We start from the raw sequence: 16,999 nt of genomic DNA on the forward strand, positions 1-16,999 counted from the left end.
CCCTTGCAACCTTTTAAAACAAAAGCTCTGAATGTTAAAAGACACATACTAATTGTATTCCTTGCAGAACCACATATGGATAGCATTTAGCAAGAATTTTCTAAGTAGTTGTCTGAATAATATACTACGTGCTAACATTTGCTATTTTAGTATTTTAAGTCACAAGTCTTTTAATCAGTTCCTCACTCAATATTGCTAATCTCTTCAAACAAATCCATACTCAATAAATCATCCTATGTTATAGTTCATCCAGTTATCACTCTCCAAATAGTGATGTCCAAGTGACCTTAATTAGTATTCTCATAAAAAAAAACACCGCATAAATCTAACACAAAGATATTTAGTATGAGACTTAACTAGATACAGGAGCAGCTATACAGGAAAAGGGCACCTTCTTATAAATATAAAATTGAACACTCAGCCATAAACATTATAGTGCATTAGCCATAAAATATACTATTTTTAAAAGTTTCTATGATCTGGGGCACCTGAGTGGCTCAGTGGTTTGGGCTGCTGCCTTCGGCTCGGGTCATGATCTCGGGGTCCTGGGATCGAGCCCCGCATCGGGCTCTCTGCTCTGCGGGAAGCCTGCTTCCCTCTCTCTCTCTCTCTCTGCCTGCCTCTCTGCCTACTTGTGATCTCTGTCTGTCAAATAAATAAATAAAATCTTTAAAAAAAAAAAAAGTTTCTATGATCTAAACATGACAAAGAACAGAAAACTAAATGTTTATCTATTCACATGCTAGGATACTATTTAAGCTTTCTTCTGCTGCAAAAAATTAAGACTCAATTCACTGGCAAATAAAAGGATGTGGGAGGGAAGAAACCAATACAAGTACAGCAAATAAATGCTGAGCCAGGCACTTTATACATATTATCTCACGAAATCCTCCATACAATCTAGTGAATCAAGTACAAGTATTATATCCAAGTTAAAAATGCTGCCAGTGAGGCTCAAAGGAGTAAAGCACCTTGCTCAAAGATCTCTCCAATTCCAATGTTCATGTTCTCTCCAAAATATAGATCACATTTCAATATACTTAAATTAATATGCCAACACACACTTCACCTTTCTCAAAATCCTACCAAGACTTTTACAAATAATAAATAAATAATAGTGGAATAAGTTAGTTCCAAACATGCCAATATGAAAGACCACCAACAGGTGAAAGGACAGTAAGCAAAGTGCAGAGCAATGACCCATCTGCTAAACATGAATAAACAGAAAGTTACATATGGGTATATAAATACTTTTCTGAACAGAACCGCCAGAAGAGTCTTAAAGGCTATAAAAAATTTTTACCAAAAATCATTATACCCAAGTCTAACTGTAGAAATCTGTAACAGCAGCTCCTTCACCAGTAATAAATAAACCAAGCAGTCTATGTTACATCTGTAAGAAATCAAACTAGCTCATGATGGCATAAGTTTACCTGTAAAGACCAGACTTCATACCTTCTGAGGTAATGAAAATACTTTGCATTAAGTACAGGCACACATATATAATTTTTATCATACCTGTAATGAGTGGAACGTTTTGTATACTAACTCAAAACTTTTTGCATCAAACAGCAGATTTACAGAAGGTAACAACTTTAGTCTCTAAAAAAATTCCAATCCTAATTTTTTTTAAAAGATTTTATTTATCTATTTATTTGACAGAGAGAGAAAGTTCACAAGCAGGGAGAGAGGCAGGCAGAGAAGAGGGGAAGCAGGCTCCCCACTGAACAGAAAGCCCGATGTGGGGCTTGATCCCAGGACCCTGAGATCATGACCCGAGCCGGAAGGCAGAGGCTTAACCCACTGAGCCACCCAGGCTCCCCTCCAATCCTAATTTAATGAGATTTTCTTTTTTTTAAATAGTGGAAGCTGCACAGAAAAACAACAGAAATAATGCCATTAGACAATTAAACTAAAAACAAACATCACATTTTTCTAAGTAAATCACTGTTAAAAGTATCCCCCAAATAAGGAAAAGATATTGCAAATAAATCTTTAAAACACCATCTGCTCATTTAATAATACTTGCATTACACAACAGGTGCCAAGCACCATGGGACTGAGGGGTAAGCAAAACAGCCCTTACCCTTGCAAATTCAGTATGGGATGGGAAAGATAAAGTACATATAATCACAAAATGGTATCACAAATTAGAATTGTTGAACTCACTTAGACTGGTAAGTCCAATCAAACTCTGTTAACATTTTTTAATTAACATTTAAATAAACTTGAATCACTAAACTGTATACCTAATTAACATTACACTATAGCTTAACTGGAATTTAAATAAAAACAAACAAATGAGCTTTAAGACAGAAAAACTCAGCCAGAGAAAAGTCAAGGCAGCCTGGAATAGTGGTTAAGTGTGGGGTCCAAAGCTAGGCACTGGATCTGAACACCTAGGCTCTACTATTTAACAGATATCTGAATTTGATCACGTTATTAACCTGAATCTGTTTCTTATTTTTTTTTTTTTTTTTTTTTTTTTTTTTTTTTTTAAAGATTTTATTTATTTACTTGACAGAGAGAGATCACAAGTAGGCAGAGAGGCAGGCAGAGAGAGAGGAGGAAGCAGGCTCCCTGCTGAGCAGAGAGCCCAATGCGGGACTCGATCCCAGGACCCTGAGATCATGACCTGAGCCGAAGGCAGTGGCTTAACCCACTGAGCCACCCAGGCGCCCCTGTTTCTTATTTTTAAAGATTTATTTCTTTGAGAGAGACAGAGCAGGTGGACAGAAGGAGAGGGAGAGAGTATCCTAAGCAGATTCCACACTAAGCACAGCCCCCAATGCAGGGCTTGATCTCATGAGCCTGAGATCAGAACCTGAGCTGAAACCAAGAGTCAGCTGCTTAACTGACTGAGCCACCCAGGTATCCTTTTTTCTTCATTTTAAAAAAGGGTTAATCATACTTTCATCATAAAGCTGTGAAACTTAAAATAATAATAATAATGTATTACACCTTGGTAAGTCTAGAATAAATAATAGCTATTCTATTACTGTCATTAGCAGCACTGGCAAAGGCCCAGAGATGAAAAGAACTAGTGAGTGGTATCTGGGGGAAACAAGACATATGAATGGCTGAAATGCAGTGAATAATAGAGGAAAGGTAAGTAAGGAGCAAGACTTGAAGACTCTATTAGGTGCTCTATGTAATTCAGAAGTCTGTAGTCACACATAACATTAGTCCAAATTGAGATGTGTTATAATCATAAAATATACTTCAGATCTTGAAGACTTAGAATTTAAAAAAAAAAAAAAGGAAATGTATCTCACCTTTTTATGTCTACTTACATGTTGAAACGACATTCAGGACATACTGCGTTAAATAAAACATATTATTAAAATTACAATACCCAAAAGGTAAACAATGCAGTGTCCATCACCTGATGAATGGATAAACAAAACAGCAAATACGTGCAACAGAACAGCATTCACCCTTAAAAAAGAAGGAAATTCTGACATCTGCTACAACATGGATGAAACCTGAGGACATTAACTGAAATCAGTCATAAAGGGAACAAATACTTATTCCACTTTTATGCAATACCTGGGTAGTCAAATTCAGAGAAGGAAAGTAGAATGCTTGTAGGGGCTGGTGGAAGGGGAAAGGGGTTACTGTTAATAGTTACAGTATCTCAGTTTTGCAAGATGGAAAGAATTCTAGGGATGGCTGAGGGTAATGGTTGCACAACAATGCAAAATGTATCCAAAGCCACTGAACTGTACACTTAAGAATGGTTAAGATGGTAAATTTTATGTGTATCTTAAAATTAAAAGTTTTCAATTTTAAGTGAATATGAAACATTTAAATTACATAAGGCTTGCATTAAATTTCTATTATGTAGCACTGTATTTAAGCCATGGTAAAATTTTCCAGGGAGAAGAATTTTGAGTACCCATGTGACAAGATCTAGAACAGTTAGCTCTAATGCCTAAGGCAGAAGTCAGCAAACTTTCTGAAAAGGGCTAAAGAATAAATATTTTCAGTTCTGTGGGCCATATGGTCATTCTTTTTTCTTTTTTAATTTTTAATAAACATATAATATCTTTTTATCCCCAGGGGTACAGGTCTGTGAATCGCCAGGTTTACACACTTCACAGCACTCACCAAAGCACATACCCTCCCCAATGTCCATAACCCCGCCCCCCTTCTCTCAACCCCTCTCCCCCCAGCATATATGGTCATTCTTGAAAGCAGTCACAGATAATCAAGTAAGTGAATGGACATGGTGGATTTGGTCCACTATCATTGGCTGACCCCCACACTAAAGCACTGTAATCAATGACTCCTGTTAGCTGAGACTGCTAGATTTTCAGGAATTTTGTAAGCCAGTTTAATATCGGTAGCTTAATATCTGCCATGGTAAGAGTACACCATGAAAATCACCAAACACTACAAATCAGTGCTATTTTTTCCTGAAAAAGAGGTTGATAAACATTTACCAACACACCACTGACTGTACTTACTTCTTTCCTATGCATTTAATTAGCTGTCTGGGTGCCTGGGTGGGCTCAGTCTGTTAAGCACCCCACTGCTGATTACACGTCAGATCCTGAGTTCCAGCCCTGAGACAGGCTCTGCACTCGGCATGGAGTCTGCTTCAGATTGTCCCCCCTTCCCTACCCCTCACTCACACATATACTTTCTCTCTTAAATAAATAAAATCTTTAAAAAATAAGTAAAAAAAATAAGATTATACTAGTTGTGAACCATCTTTGGAAAAATGCATAGTCATTTAACAGTCATCTGAATAACTGGCAGTTTTTATTAAATACACATTATTGTGCATAATGGTCTAGATTCACCTGTAAACAAATATTTACTGAATCCAAACTATGTGCTATGCTTTGGTAACATAATGATGAACAAAGATCATCTCTAGCAGAAGAAATAAGCATCAATCAAATAATCATTTAAATAATGAATTTAAATTGTGATGAATTATAACCGAAAAACAGAGTGCTATAAGAAAATACAACAGGGAATCCCAATCTAGTCTAGACAATCAGGGATACTTCTCTGAGAAAGGGACCTTTGCCCTGAGATTTAAGGTACAGGTAGTAAGGTGCAGAGTAGGACGCATTCCAGGTAGCAAGAACAAATGGCAAAGAAGTCCTGAGGCAGGAAAAAAAACTGTAACAACAGGTCAGGGAACTAAAAAGTCAATATGGCAAGACTTAAGTGACCAAGGAGGAAAGAACACATCAGAATGGAGAGAGACGTAGGCAGGCACTGTAAGCACACAGGGCCTCAAAGCAAAGTATGTAAGTCTAAGATCAGTGGGGAGCTATTAGTTTTAAGGATAATATGATCTGATTAACATTCTTTAGAGATTGTTGTAGGAATGAATGTTGGGGGGGAGCAGTGAGGTAGGGAGACTCACCAGCAAGCTCCTATAGTTTCCAAGCAAGAGACAATGGCAACTTAGTGGAGTCAAACCTAAATCTTAAAAGTACCTACTTAATCTATTAAATTCTCAGAGCAATTTTTAGTCTCAGGACACCACTCTTAGAAATTTGAAACCCCAGTTTTTTTTTTTTAAAGATTTTATTTATTTATTTGACAGAGAGAAATCACAAGTAGACTGAGAGGCAGACAGAGAGAGAGAGGGAAGCAGGCTCCCTGACGAGCAGAGAGCCCGACACAGGACTCGATCCCAGAACCCTGAGATCATGACCTGAGCCGAAGGCAGCAGCTCAACCCACTGAGCCACCCAGGCGCCCTGAAACCCCAGTTTTTGTTTATGAATGTGTATCTACTGACGTTTTTGCTATATTAAAAATTAAAACTGAGGAATCTTTAAAAACATGCATTTAAAAATAACAATAAACTCATTACATGTTAATATAAGTAACATTCTTATGAAAAGTAACTATATTTCCCCAGTGTGAAGAGTAACACTGTTTTAAATTTTTGCACATCACTTTAGTCTAATGGAAGAGAACTGGATTTTCAAATCTGTCTCCATATCTCACATTTTCACATGCTGTTGATTTTTGAGAGAACTAGAAAAACACAATGGAATTATTGTGAAAATAGTTTTGATCTCATGGTCCTCCTTGAAGGGGTTTGGGGACTCCCCCCCCAAAAAAAGCCACACTGAGTCATGTAATCAAAATGAGATGCACTTTGCAATAACTAGGATGGCAATAATCAAAGACAGACAATAACAAGTGTTCCGGGGAATGTGGAGTAATTGGAATCCTCATGCACTGCTGGTGGGAATTTAAAATGGTGCCGTCACTTTGGAAAATAGTTTGGCAGTTCCTCAAAAAGTTAAACATAGAGTCACCACATGACCCAGCATTTCCACTCATAGGTACAAAGAAATACAAAAGCGTATGTCCACATGAAAATTTCTGAGTTATTCACAGAAACATTATTCAGACTGGTCAAAATGAAACAACCCAAATGATTAACAATCCACTGGCTGATGAATGGAGAAATAAAATGAGAAATATATCCATTCAATGGGATATTTTTCAGCAATAAAAAGAGCTGATCCATGCTACAACAACACAGATGAACCCTGAAAACATTACACTAAGTGAAAGAACATAATCACAGGTTTTCAAAATCCGTATTTTACACTTTCAGCACATTTCAAATCAATCCAACCACATTTTAAGTATTTGACAATCAGCTGTGGCTGGTAGTACCAAAGTGGACAGTGCATTTTAGATCCATCATAAAGTAGAAAGTTAAATGGTGTTGGTGGTAATGATCATGACACACAGCAATCTCCCTTAGCAAGAAAAGGCTCAAATCTATGCAATACAGTATTTGTTATGACTAAGTATGTTAATACTTTTCTAAAAGTTTCAAGCAATGAAAACATTTTCCGAAATTAGAATGTATGTTGCCTGAATATTTCAGATAACTGTATTTCAAATCTTACACTCTAACCAACAGAGCTATAAAATCCCAGAACAAGCTAGTTAGATATTACCTGGCAGCTCCCTTCTATTCTCTGCACTAATTTTAATGAACAGTGGACACACGCTACACCCCCACCCCAATCCCATTTTGGACTTCATCTCTCTTGTTGACACTTGGAAGTCCTCAAACTGTTTCCCATAGTAGATAATGAATAATTAATAGGGGGAAAAAAAGGTCTCCTACTCAGGGACTCTGTACCAATACACACAACTTATCTGGGTTGTTTTTTTTTTTTAATCTCCTTACTTATATTATGAAAACCCCTATTTACAAAATCACCTTGAAACACACACCGTTAAGTTTATATTCTAACCACCCTTACCTAGAAATTTAAACATTACTCAACTGACTGCTCAATCAAATAAATTTCACTTTAACTTCAAAGTGTTGTTATTATCAACTCCAAATAAGCAACACTAAATACCAACTGTATTAAGGTATCCTGTTTCTGCCTATTAGTTATATACACTCAAACAGAACCCGAGGATAAAATAAGAAAATTAGTTACCACCTTACAATGTATTTTATAAATGACCCAGAAAAAGCTTAATATAATTTCATCCAATCGATTATTAGAACATTCATATAAATACTATTTCAGTATAATGTACTAACAAAATTTACATTATACAGAAACCCATACTGAAAGAGGTTCTTAACTGTAGAATATGGAATTTGCTTATAAAATGTCTAAGCCTTCAGTATTTTCCTTCTCTAAGTCTTTTGCCTACCATACCCTCTTCATCTTAAAATTAGATAAAAATTTTCAGGACCATATATTTCCCAATTTTTTACTCAGCATTTTTACTGAACATGGAATCTTAAAGTCATTAAATGTATTTTAATGACAGATTTTACTCTGTAACAAATAGTTTAAATCAAACCATTTAATTAAAATTTAAGTTATAAAATGATATAATTTCTTGTGCAAGTCAAATTTACAAATCATCTGCCAATTGCTTTTCATACACTCCTATTTTTCCTGTATGTGTTTCCCTTAACAGACCCCACAGATAGTTCAACTTGTCTTCAGGTTCTTGGTGCTGTGTTACATGTTTTCTTTCTTTTTTTTTTTTAAATCATGTTTTCTGCTTCAACAGAAAGCATTTTTCAGAATAAAAATTCAACTGCCATTAGAGTAAGTTGTTTTAGAAAAGCTTTAATTTAACAAATTTACTTTGGTTACAAAAGAGTAAGATTAAAACTTCCACAGACTTTAAACCTCTAAGGCCACCATCACAAAAAGCAAAAACAAACCAACCCTCACAGACAGAACATCTTAAAATGACTTAAATGAATTTTTCAACTTACAAAATATTTACTCTTTCTCCCTAATTTTTTACAATAAAGTGCTGAAAAGCAGGTAGGAAAGTAGAGACCTGAATCCTAGAAAGAAGACCCACAGGCTTAAAAGTTAGTATTGCTACACATATACTAGAAGAGCTAAAATGAAAAAAAGACAGACACTATCAAATGCTAGCAGGGATGTGGAGCAACAGGAACTCCCATGCACTAGGTGGAACTTCAAGATGTTAGAATTCTTTTTTAAAACATAGTTTTTTATAGAACTAAGCCTATAGCTATCCTATCACCCAGTCATTGCACTTCCAAGTATTTAATAGGAGAAACACATCTGTCCAACAAAAATGTGTACAACAGTGTTCACAGCAACCAAGTGCAAGAAGCCCAGGTGGTCCTCAACAGGAGTACATATTCATACAGTGGGAACCACAGCAAGAAGAAATTACTGGTATACACAAGAAAGAACCTCAAAAACATTACTCTGAGTGAAAAAACCTTTCCCAAAAGAGTACATACTCTCATCTCATTTATATGAAGTTCCAGAACAGACTAACAGTGAAAAACAAGAAGTCAGTGGTGGATGGAGGGGAGTGGGACTAAATCAACTGGGAAAGGTCAAAGGAGAACTTTCCAGTCAACTATAAAGTTCTGCAACTTGATAAAGCTTTGGGTCATACAGGTGCATGTATTTGTGAAAAACATTTAATGGTGGTATTTGCAACTCACTCTGAAATGCCTCCCAAAAAAGGAAACTAATATGTGATTAGTTGCCTGACAGAGCAAATACAGCAAAATGTCAATTGCAGGTGATGCACATGTGAATATTCACTGTACCACTCTTTCAACCTTCCTTTATGTTGGAAAACAAAGATGTTAAAGGAAATTTTTATACAATTGAGAACACCCCCCCAAAATGTGATTCGGAAGGTGGTAAAAGTTTCTCCCGTGATGGTACACTCAATTTACTGCTTCACAAAACACACCACCTTTCAGAACTGAACTATATAAACCAATACTCCATTTACTATTCCTGTTCAAACTTACATGTACCTCTCAGGAATTGTTTCCTCACAGACTTCGCATTATTTTAGATCGTCAGAGATCAATTCAACAATTATGAAAAAATATCCTGGGATGTACATTCAACAATAAGCTAAAGCAAATTTGTTGAATTCTTCAAGATTCTTAACAGCCAAGTCTGTATACCTCAACAGCTTTTAAGTAGTACATTATTTGGTAATATTCTCCATTAACTCTAATTTTGTTCTCTTTTATTCGACTGCAATCGCTAGTACCTGCAAAACGTGGCTACCATCCCTCTAAAATCAAACAAAAACCTTCCCAATGGCTGGCACCTCAGAGATGTGAGATAAATATGCGAAAAAGAAAACAGCAAGTCATCAATGAAAGTCGTCATCCACCTTTCCTCAAGCCTAGTACTATTAAGATGCGCCTGAAAACAATTTCTACGTCAGGGTGGTTTTTTTCTTGAAGACTGCAAGGTAGGATAAATTTCAGCCATCAAAACGGAAAACTAAATGTACACGTGCTCCTCGCCCCCAAATCTACCTTAACTCGCAAGCAGGTAGAAACAATGAGCAACCCCCCCCTTTTTTTTTAATTCATGAGACAAAACCACAGATGAGGCCAAAGCGAACCCTTGCCCCAGCCCAGCCTCCACCCCGCCCGGAGAGCCGCGGTGGTCCCTTTCCTTTGTGAGCAGCCGGAGGGAGGCGGCGGGGGGGCGGGGAGCTGGGGGAGGAGGCCGGTGGTCGGCGGACGCGGGAGCAGGAGGAGGGCGCGGAGGGAAGCGGCGTCGCCGCGTCCCACAAACAGGCCGCGGGGCCCCGCCACAAGCCTCTGCGGTGTCCCAAGGAGCACACCCAGCAACTTGGGTGTGATCTAATTCGAGAAGCAACCCGCGAGAGGGGCCGAGGGCACCTCGGGGGACGATCCCTTCCAGGCCCTTCCAAAACCGTCCCTCCTTCCACGGGCGGAGGTCCTGCCGCCACCCCCACCCCGGGCCCGAGGCCAGGGCGGCCCTCACCTGCTGGACGGAGCTATTCTCGGGCACAGCGAACTCCTCCTTCTCCTTCGGGGTCTTCACGGTGACTTTCATGATCTTGGGCTCAGCCGAGGCAGCGGCCGCGGGGGCGCCGGCACCTTCGGCCGCGGCGGCGCTGTCCTGGGAGCTCGGAGGGCCGCCGCTTTCACCACTCTCGGCCATGGCGGCGGCGGCGGTGACTCAGGCGCGCAGGAGGGAGCGGGCGAGCGAGGGGGAGCCAGCAGACGGCAGAGCCGGCCGGCCCGGGCAGCGGAGAATGCGCGGCACGCCGCCTCAGCGACAACGGGTGTAAGGCCGCCCTGGCAGGCGAGGGGCCGCGGAGCTCGGTGTGGGCTCCGGCGCAGGCCCGGCTCGGGCGCTCGGCAGCCGCCGTGTGTTCAGACGCCGCTCGGTCGCAGCGACATCCGCAGCCGCCGCCGCTCTTCCTCCTCCCCGCCCCTCCCCCCACGTCCCTCGGCCGGCGCCGCGCAGGGCACGCCGGGTAACTCGGCTGGCGGCGTCGCCGAGTCATGCCCGGCCGGCCCCGCGGCCACCTCCCGCCGCTTTTCTTTCCTTCTCCTGCTCCATTGTTCAGAGGGTGCGCGCAGCCGGAGTGGAGGACTAAAAGCAAAATGGGGCGGGAGAGATCAGTTCATTTCATTTCATCCCCTTCGCGAAAAAAATAAATTAGGGGGTTCTGGGAGGTGCTGTGACGGCGCGCTGTGATGACCTCACGACTAGCGAAATTACTAGAAAGGGGGCTCGACCACTGCGCGCTGCAGCCACCCATGCGCCTGCGCGGTGGTGGTCCAGATCGCGTCCCCCACCCGGTGCAGACCCCGCGGTGGCCTTGCCCTGCCCTTCCGCGCCCTCACGCTCGCGTCGCCTTTGCAAGCGCCCCGTGAAAATGCTGGCGAGCTGTGCTGTGGCTTTAACATCCTTCCGTTTGCCTGCTTGTAGGATTTTAAATGGTTGAGCCTATGGTCGGGTGCGCGGGAGTTGGAAGCTAAGTTAATGGAGGAACGATCTTCATCGTAACGAAGGAAAAATGGGCCGCAGACACCCTGCGCGATCCCGCGGAGTCATTGCTCCACGGCCACAGCGTCCCGCCCTCGGGTCAGCCCGGTCTGGTCTGGCGATCAGGCCACCTCTGTTGACAGTGGCCTCTCCTCCCGCTCTGACAGCCCTGCGCAGGCGTCCCGAATTCTCGGAACACTATCCATTAAAACATGTGGGACAGAAACGGAGAAAAAGAACTGCCCCCCAACCTGGGCCGTTTAATGTAGCCGAGGTGTTCATTTTATCCTCTATCGATCATCAAGTTACTGCCGCAGTTCAGACTTCAGGTGTCATTAAAGGCAGTTAGCTGTTCAAAAGTCGTTTTCAGTAAAGTATGGGCACAAATAAGAAATAAGTTGATTATTTTTCCCCTGACAGTCCTGAATTTGAAATGACGTCATCATTTGCCTTTAAAGATGACTTGCAAGGAATAGAGAACCTAGGACATAAACTTTATTAATCAGTATTGCGCAAATGGGAACTGTGACAGCCCACTGTGACCCAAATATGCAAAGACACAGTCTGTATTTCTGTTTTTAAACAATCCAGACCTGTTCTGGCAAAAAAATATTGTCCCATGAAGACTACTTTTTAGTAGAACCCCTTTGAAATCTGGGTGTAAGAGTTATGAAAGAATAAATTGCAATATAGACATCATTTGACATCAACGAGATTTGTGGCAGCATTGCTCAATAAGGTGACGAGATTACACAAGGTTCTCTGCTGAAGGATACACGTGGCTAAAGGGTGACTACTTGCGTGTGTCTAGCTGTGAGGTAATCACTACTTCTCAAGGTAGAAAGTTCCACCGTTGGACAACCAAGCATTATCTCTAACCCCGTTCTTATGAAATTGCTCTGTAATTATTTATGTCTTTTTTAATTTCTAAAAAAAAATGTATGTGCACAATTTATGGCAATACAATCTCTAAGTATACATGGTATATATACGCCTTTTTTATTTTTTTTTTTTAAGATTTTTTTTTATGACAGAGACACAAGAGAGGGAACACAGGCACAGGGGAGCTGGAGAGGGAAAAGCAGGCTCCTCACTGAGCAGTGAACTGGATATGGGGCTCTGATCCAGGATGCTGGGATCATGACTTGAGCCTTAGGCAGACGTTTAATGACTGAGATGCCACTTTTTAGAAATAATCCTACCTTTTAAGGAACCGTTGATAGTGGGGGGTCTAGATGGGGATCAACAAATTTCTGGAGAAGTCTAGATGATAAATATGTTAGGCTTTGCAGGGCCTACATTCTCTATCTCAAATAATGAGCTCTACCACAAACCAACCATAGACTACACATAAATGAATTAGTGGCGGTGTTCCAAAGCCACTTAAAAAACAGGCGTAGGATCTGAATGGAACCCCAGGGTCTACATGTCTACTTAAGGCATCTTCTTCTAAATTTTTTTTTCATTAAATGGTCAGTTGGAGAAAAATTACAGAAGCATATTTCATTCATTCTACAAACATCACTTGAGCACAACCAAAGTCCAAATACTAGTTGAGAATACAAGACAAATAATACTTAGTCCCTGTTCTCAGAAAATCTAGAGGCTCTTTGGATGAGGAGAAGGAGAAGTAAAGGAGAGAGCAGTGACATGCTGGTAAACGTTTAATGATCAGATCCCAGAAAACAAGTTTTGATTCATAGCATTTGCCAATTTCCTTGAGGTAAATACTTGCAAAATAGCCCATCTCAAGCTACCATCTTGCTCACCAGAGTCCTGAAATTTTACCAGTCAGTTCTTACAAGCCAATATGAGCCAGATATCCAAATTTCAAGTACAATGGTAAAAGGTCATTGTTCACAAGGTAGAAGAATTCTTCCTTGACAAAGTGAGGCAATTAATTCAACCAACACGAATTTATTGAGCACATTTTAATGCTGTGTCGAAGAACTTACAAAGCTTCAACACAAGGTATGTACACGTGTACTACACGTACACAAAAGTACTACAACACAAGGCAGTATACATATCATGCCAAACAAGTGGTATAAATAACATTCATTCATCATGTTACTCCCCTACTCAAAATCCATCAGAAGTTCTGTGCTGCCTGGAAAATAAAGACCAACTTTCTTTTTTTTTTTTTAAGATTTTATTTATTTATTTGACAGAGAGAGATCACAAGTAGGCAGAGAGGCAGGCAGAGAGAGAGAGAGGAGGAAACAGGCTCCCTGCTGAGCAGAGAGCCCGATGCGGGACTCGATCCCAGGACCCTGAGATCATGACCTGAGCCAAAGGCAGCGGCTTAACTCACTGAGCGAGCCCCCCAGGCGCCCAAGACCAACTTTCTTAACTAGAAATTCAAGTTCATTCCTGGTCGGACTTGCAAGTTTTATTCCCATTACCCTATAGATACACTCCACTGCAGTCCTACATATTTAGAAGCCCTCATACATTATACTTTCCTCACCTCTGGTCATTCCTTCAAGTCATCACACACACACACACACACACACACACACACACACACAGAGTGCCCATTATTGCTGCCCCCTCTCTAACACACCTTGAACACCCACACCTATGGAATCAATTTTTTTCTTTGATCCCCCGTCATAATTATTAGAACAATTTACCTAACAATTCATCACCTGTAACATAGTTTCTATTATCTAAAACTATTCTTCTGCCACCAGTATAGCTCACACCCTTATTAACTCTGGCCTAGATTACAACCATAACATCCTACAGAAGTTCTTCTGCCTCAGGGTAAAGCCTCCTTCCTCAAAACTGTCTCCTCTTGTTGCCAACTTATCCTTCTATAACTAAGCTTTGGTTATGACACTTAGAAATTTTTCATGAGCTCTCACCAAAGTTTTAGAACAATATCTAAACTTCGGGGTACGGTCTCCAGGCCCTCTCTGAACAAAAGACATTGTTTCTCCTTCATCTCTTACCCCCAACCAAATGGGTCCCCCAAGCTCTCCAAGCCTATCCTGCACTTTCCTGCCTTAAGTCTTCAATGCAACATTTTCACTACAAGTAGATTCTTTCCTCTCACGTTGACTCCATTGTTTTACCCACCTGTCAAGCTTCACCTAAAATGTGACTTTCCCTAACAATTTTTCCCTGATAACCTTTTTGATCAGAAATTGTCTCGGAACACTCCATATTTTCATATAGCTTTATTACCTTTTTGGTGTCATGCCTTGTATTACACTTAATTGTGTGCATATCACCTTTGTTAGACAAGGTCCTTGAAAACAGGGATTAAGTCTTAATCATTATATGTGTCCCCCAGTGCCCAAACTAACTTGGCATGAGAGCATTTACTTTTGAACTGAAGTGTTGAATTGTCATGTTTCTACTAGAAAGGAAATTCATTTGAATCAATAGATCATTTTATACCCAAGGTTTATGGCATAGTGACAGATAGAAAGATAATAGATTTGTACCTACACCCCTTGAAATTTATTTGCTTTGCAATAAGTTCAGAGGAAGGAAACATTACTTATTCCTGCTTGGGGTGAGGGAGGGGAAGGTGGGTGAGCCAGAGAAGAATTCTTAAGGAAATGATTGGAGCCAGGCCTTACAGAATGGGTATGATTTTGTTAAGCTTGTGAACAGGCAACATCGTGATGCAATGGTGAGAAATAGAAATTCTGCTAGAGACGAGCCTGGGTGGCTCAGTCATTAAGCCTCTGGCTTTGGCTCCAGTTATGATCCCAGGGTCCTGGGATCGAGCCCTGCATCAGAATCCCTGCTCAGGGGGAGCCTGCTTCTCCCACTCCCCCTGCTTGTGCATCCGTGCTCTCTCTCTCTCTCTCTCTGTCAAATAAATAAGTAAATAAACAAATAAAATCTTAAAAAAAGAAAGAAAAAGAAATTCTGCTAGAGCACTGATCTAAAGTGTGGTCCACAGCCTAGGAACAGTCCACAAAGTACCTTTGGGGGTACTTCAAAATCAAAGAGAATAGGCTAAACCATTCAATAAGTTTCTGAGCCTTGGGGCTGTGGAAGAGGTGGTAGTGATGAGAGGAGCTTACCTTATTAATTCACCACCTGAAACTAGACCACTGGATGGAATGCTTCCACCACAAGCTCTGAACAAAGGTTGCAAAGTAGGAGCCCACGGCTCTGCGTGGCGCTGCAGAACATACAAGAGCAAAGAAAGGGCCTGCAGCACACAAAAGAAGGAGATATGGCAAGCCTCTCAAGAATCCACCTGTGATCCTTATTTTGTTCTAGTCTCACTACATTTTTACTTTTTATTTTGAAATAATGATAGCCTCACAGGAAGTTGCACAAATAGTACAGAGACCTAGATACCCTTCACCCAACTTTCCCCAGTGGTGACATCTTAACCTGTTGCCTATGATCAAACTAGGAGATTGACGTCAACTAGACTGCATGCCTTATTCAGTTTGCGCCATGATTTTTAACCTGTATTCATTTGTGTACAGGTGTGTGTTTGTGTGGCTCTCTCCAGTTTAATTCAATGTATAGTTTTGGGTAACCATAACCACAGTCAAGACACAGAATAATTCTACCAACCAGTAGAACTTTCTAAAATTTTAACTTTAATTGTTTTTATTTTAACTTTTTTTTTTTACAGTAATCTCTGTCCCCAATGTGGGGCTCAAACTCATGACTCTGAGGTCAAGAGTTGCATGCTCTACTGACTGAGCCAACCAGGCCCTGTTTCTTAACCTTCTTGTACAGCAGGTTTTCTCAAACTTGACACCACTGACATTTAGGGTCAGATAATGCTTTGTTGTGGGGGCTTCCTGTGCATTTAGCAGCATCTCTGACCTCTACTCACTAAATGCCAGTAGTGCCCCCAGCCCATCCCACCCCTAGCATGAGAATCAAATGACTCTAAATTCTGCCTAATGTCTCCAGGAGATAAAACTGCCCCTGGTTGAGAACCACTGCTGTACAAAGAACCATATTTCACTACAAAGTCTCTTTAATTCTGAGTCACTTTAATAGTCATGATAAACCCTTATGGATTTTCCCCCAATATGGGTAAGTATTTCCAGGATTCCATTATGAACTTGAATTTAACCGCAGTTGTTTCTTTTCACCTACTCAGTTCTTATCAGTAGTCTGTAATTTCCCAGGGCCTTATGAAAATGTCTAAAAATATTCTAGGACTATTCTTCTTTGACCTCTCTTATGAACAGGTACTACTGATATCCTGACTCACCATCCCTAGCGCAAGCATTGACTATCTTACAAAAGTGGTAAGACTGGTTCTCCTGGAAACATATAAATACAACAATAAATATTTTTATAATTAGACAGACTCAAGCTGAGCTTTATTCTGTATAGAATTCCAAGCCCAGTGATTTCTTTTCAGAAGACAACTTTACTCACACATAAAAGTATTTTGAATGGGTTTCCTGACCTTTAGGAGGTTACATTACATGTAGAGTCTGCCCTTGTGTTGCATAAACCAAGTAAAGGAACCATGGGGAAATTTTAGGTGCTCTCTGTAGGTTAAAGTGTGTAAAACCTACTGCATGAAGCAAATCATTTAGGAATTCCAGAGGATAAAGTGCTTCTGGGGAACAGAAATTCTTCTGGGTGTTGGAGAGTTTTGTAGCACTCAAGAAGTTAACCTGTTGACAGGCAACTTGATGGCTCAGTTGCTTAAGTGTCTGCCTTTGGCTCAAATCATGATCCTGGAGT

The 16,999-nt window shown here is 40.6% G+C and overlaps 1 protein-coding gene across 2 annotated transcripts in view; it reads right to left on the reverse strand.

Annotated features, from left to right (window-relative positions):
- The window catches only part of UBQLN1 (ubiquilin 1), a 53,210-nt gene extending 42,440 nt beyond the window's left edge, over window positions 1-10,770 (reverse strand). The window contains exon 1 of one of the 2 annotated variants that reach the window (XM_004774077.3): window positions 10,292-10,770. In XM_004774077.3, coding sequence (XP_004774134.1) covers window positions 10,292-10,471 — 180 coding nt within the window. In that variant the 5' untranslated portion in view covers window positions 10,472-10,770. The remainder of the gene's footprint in view (window positions 1-10,291) is intronic. The other variant, XM_004774076.3, reaches the window with a different exon arrangement.
- Between the last annotated feature and the right edge of the window lie 6,229 nt (window positions 10,771-16,999).

This window comes from Mustela putorius, unplaced genomic scaffold (genome assembly GCF_011764305.1).
Source record: "Mustela putorius furo isolate JIRA1106 unplaced genomic scaffold, ASM1176430v1.1 tig00000876_pilon_pilon_pilon, whole genome shotgun sequence".
NCBI classification, from domain to species: Eukaryota; Metazoa; Chordata; class Mammalia; order Carnivora; family Mustelidae; genus Mustela; species Mustela putorius.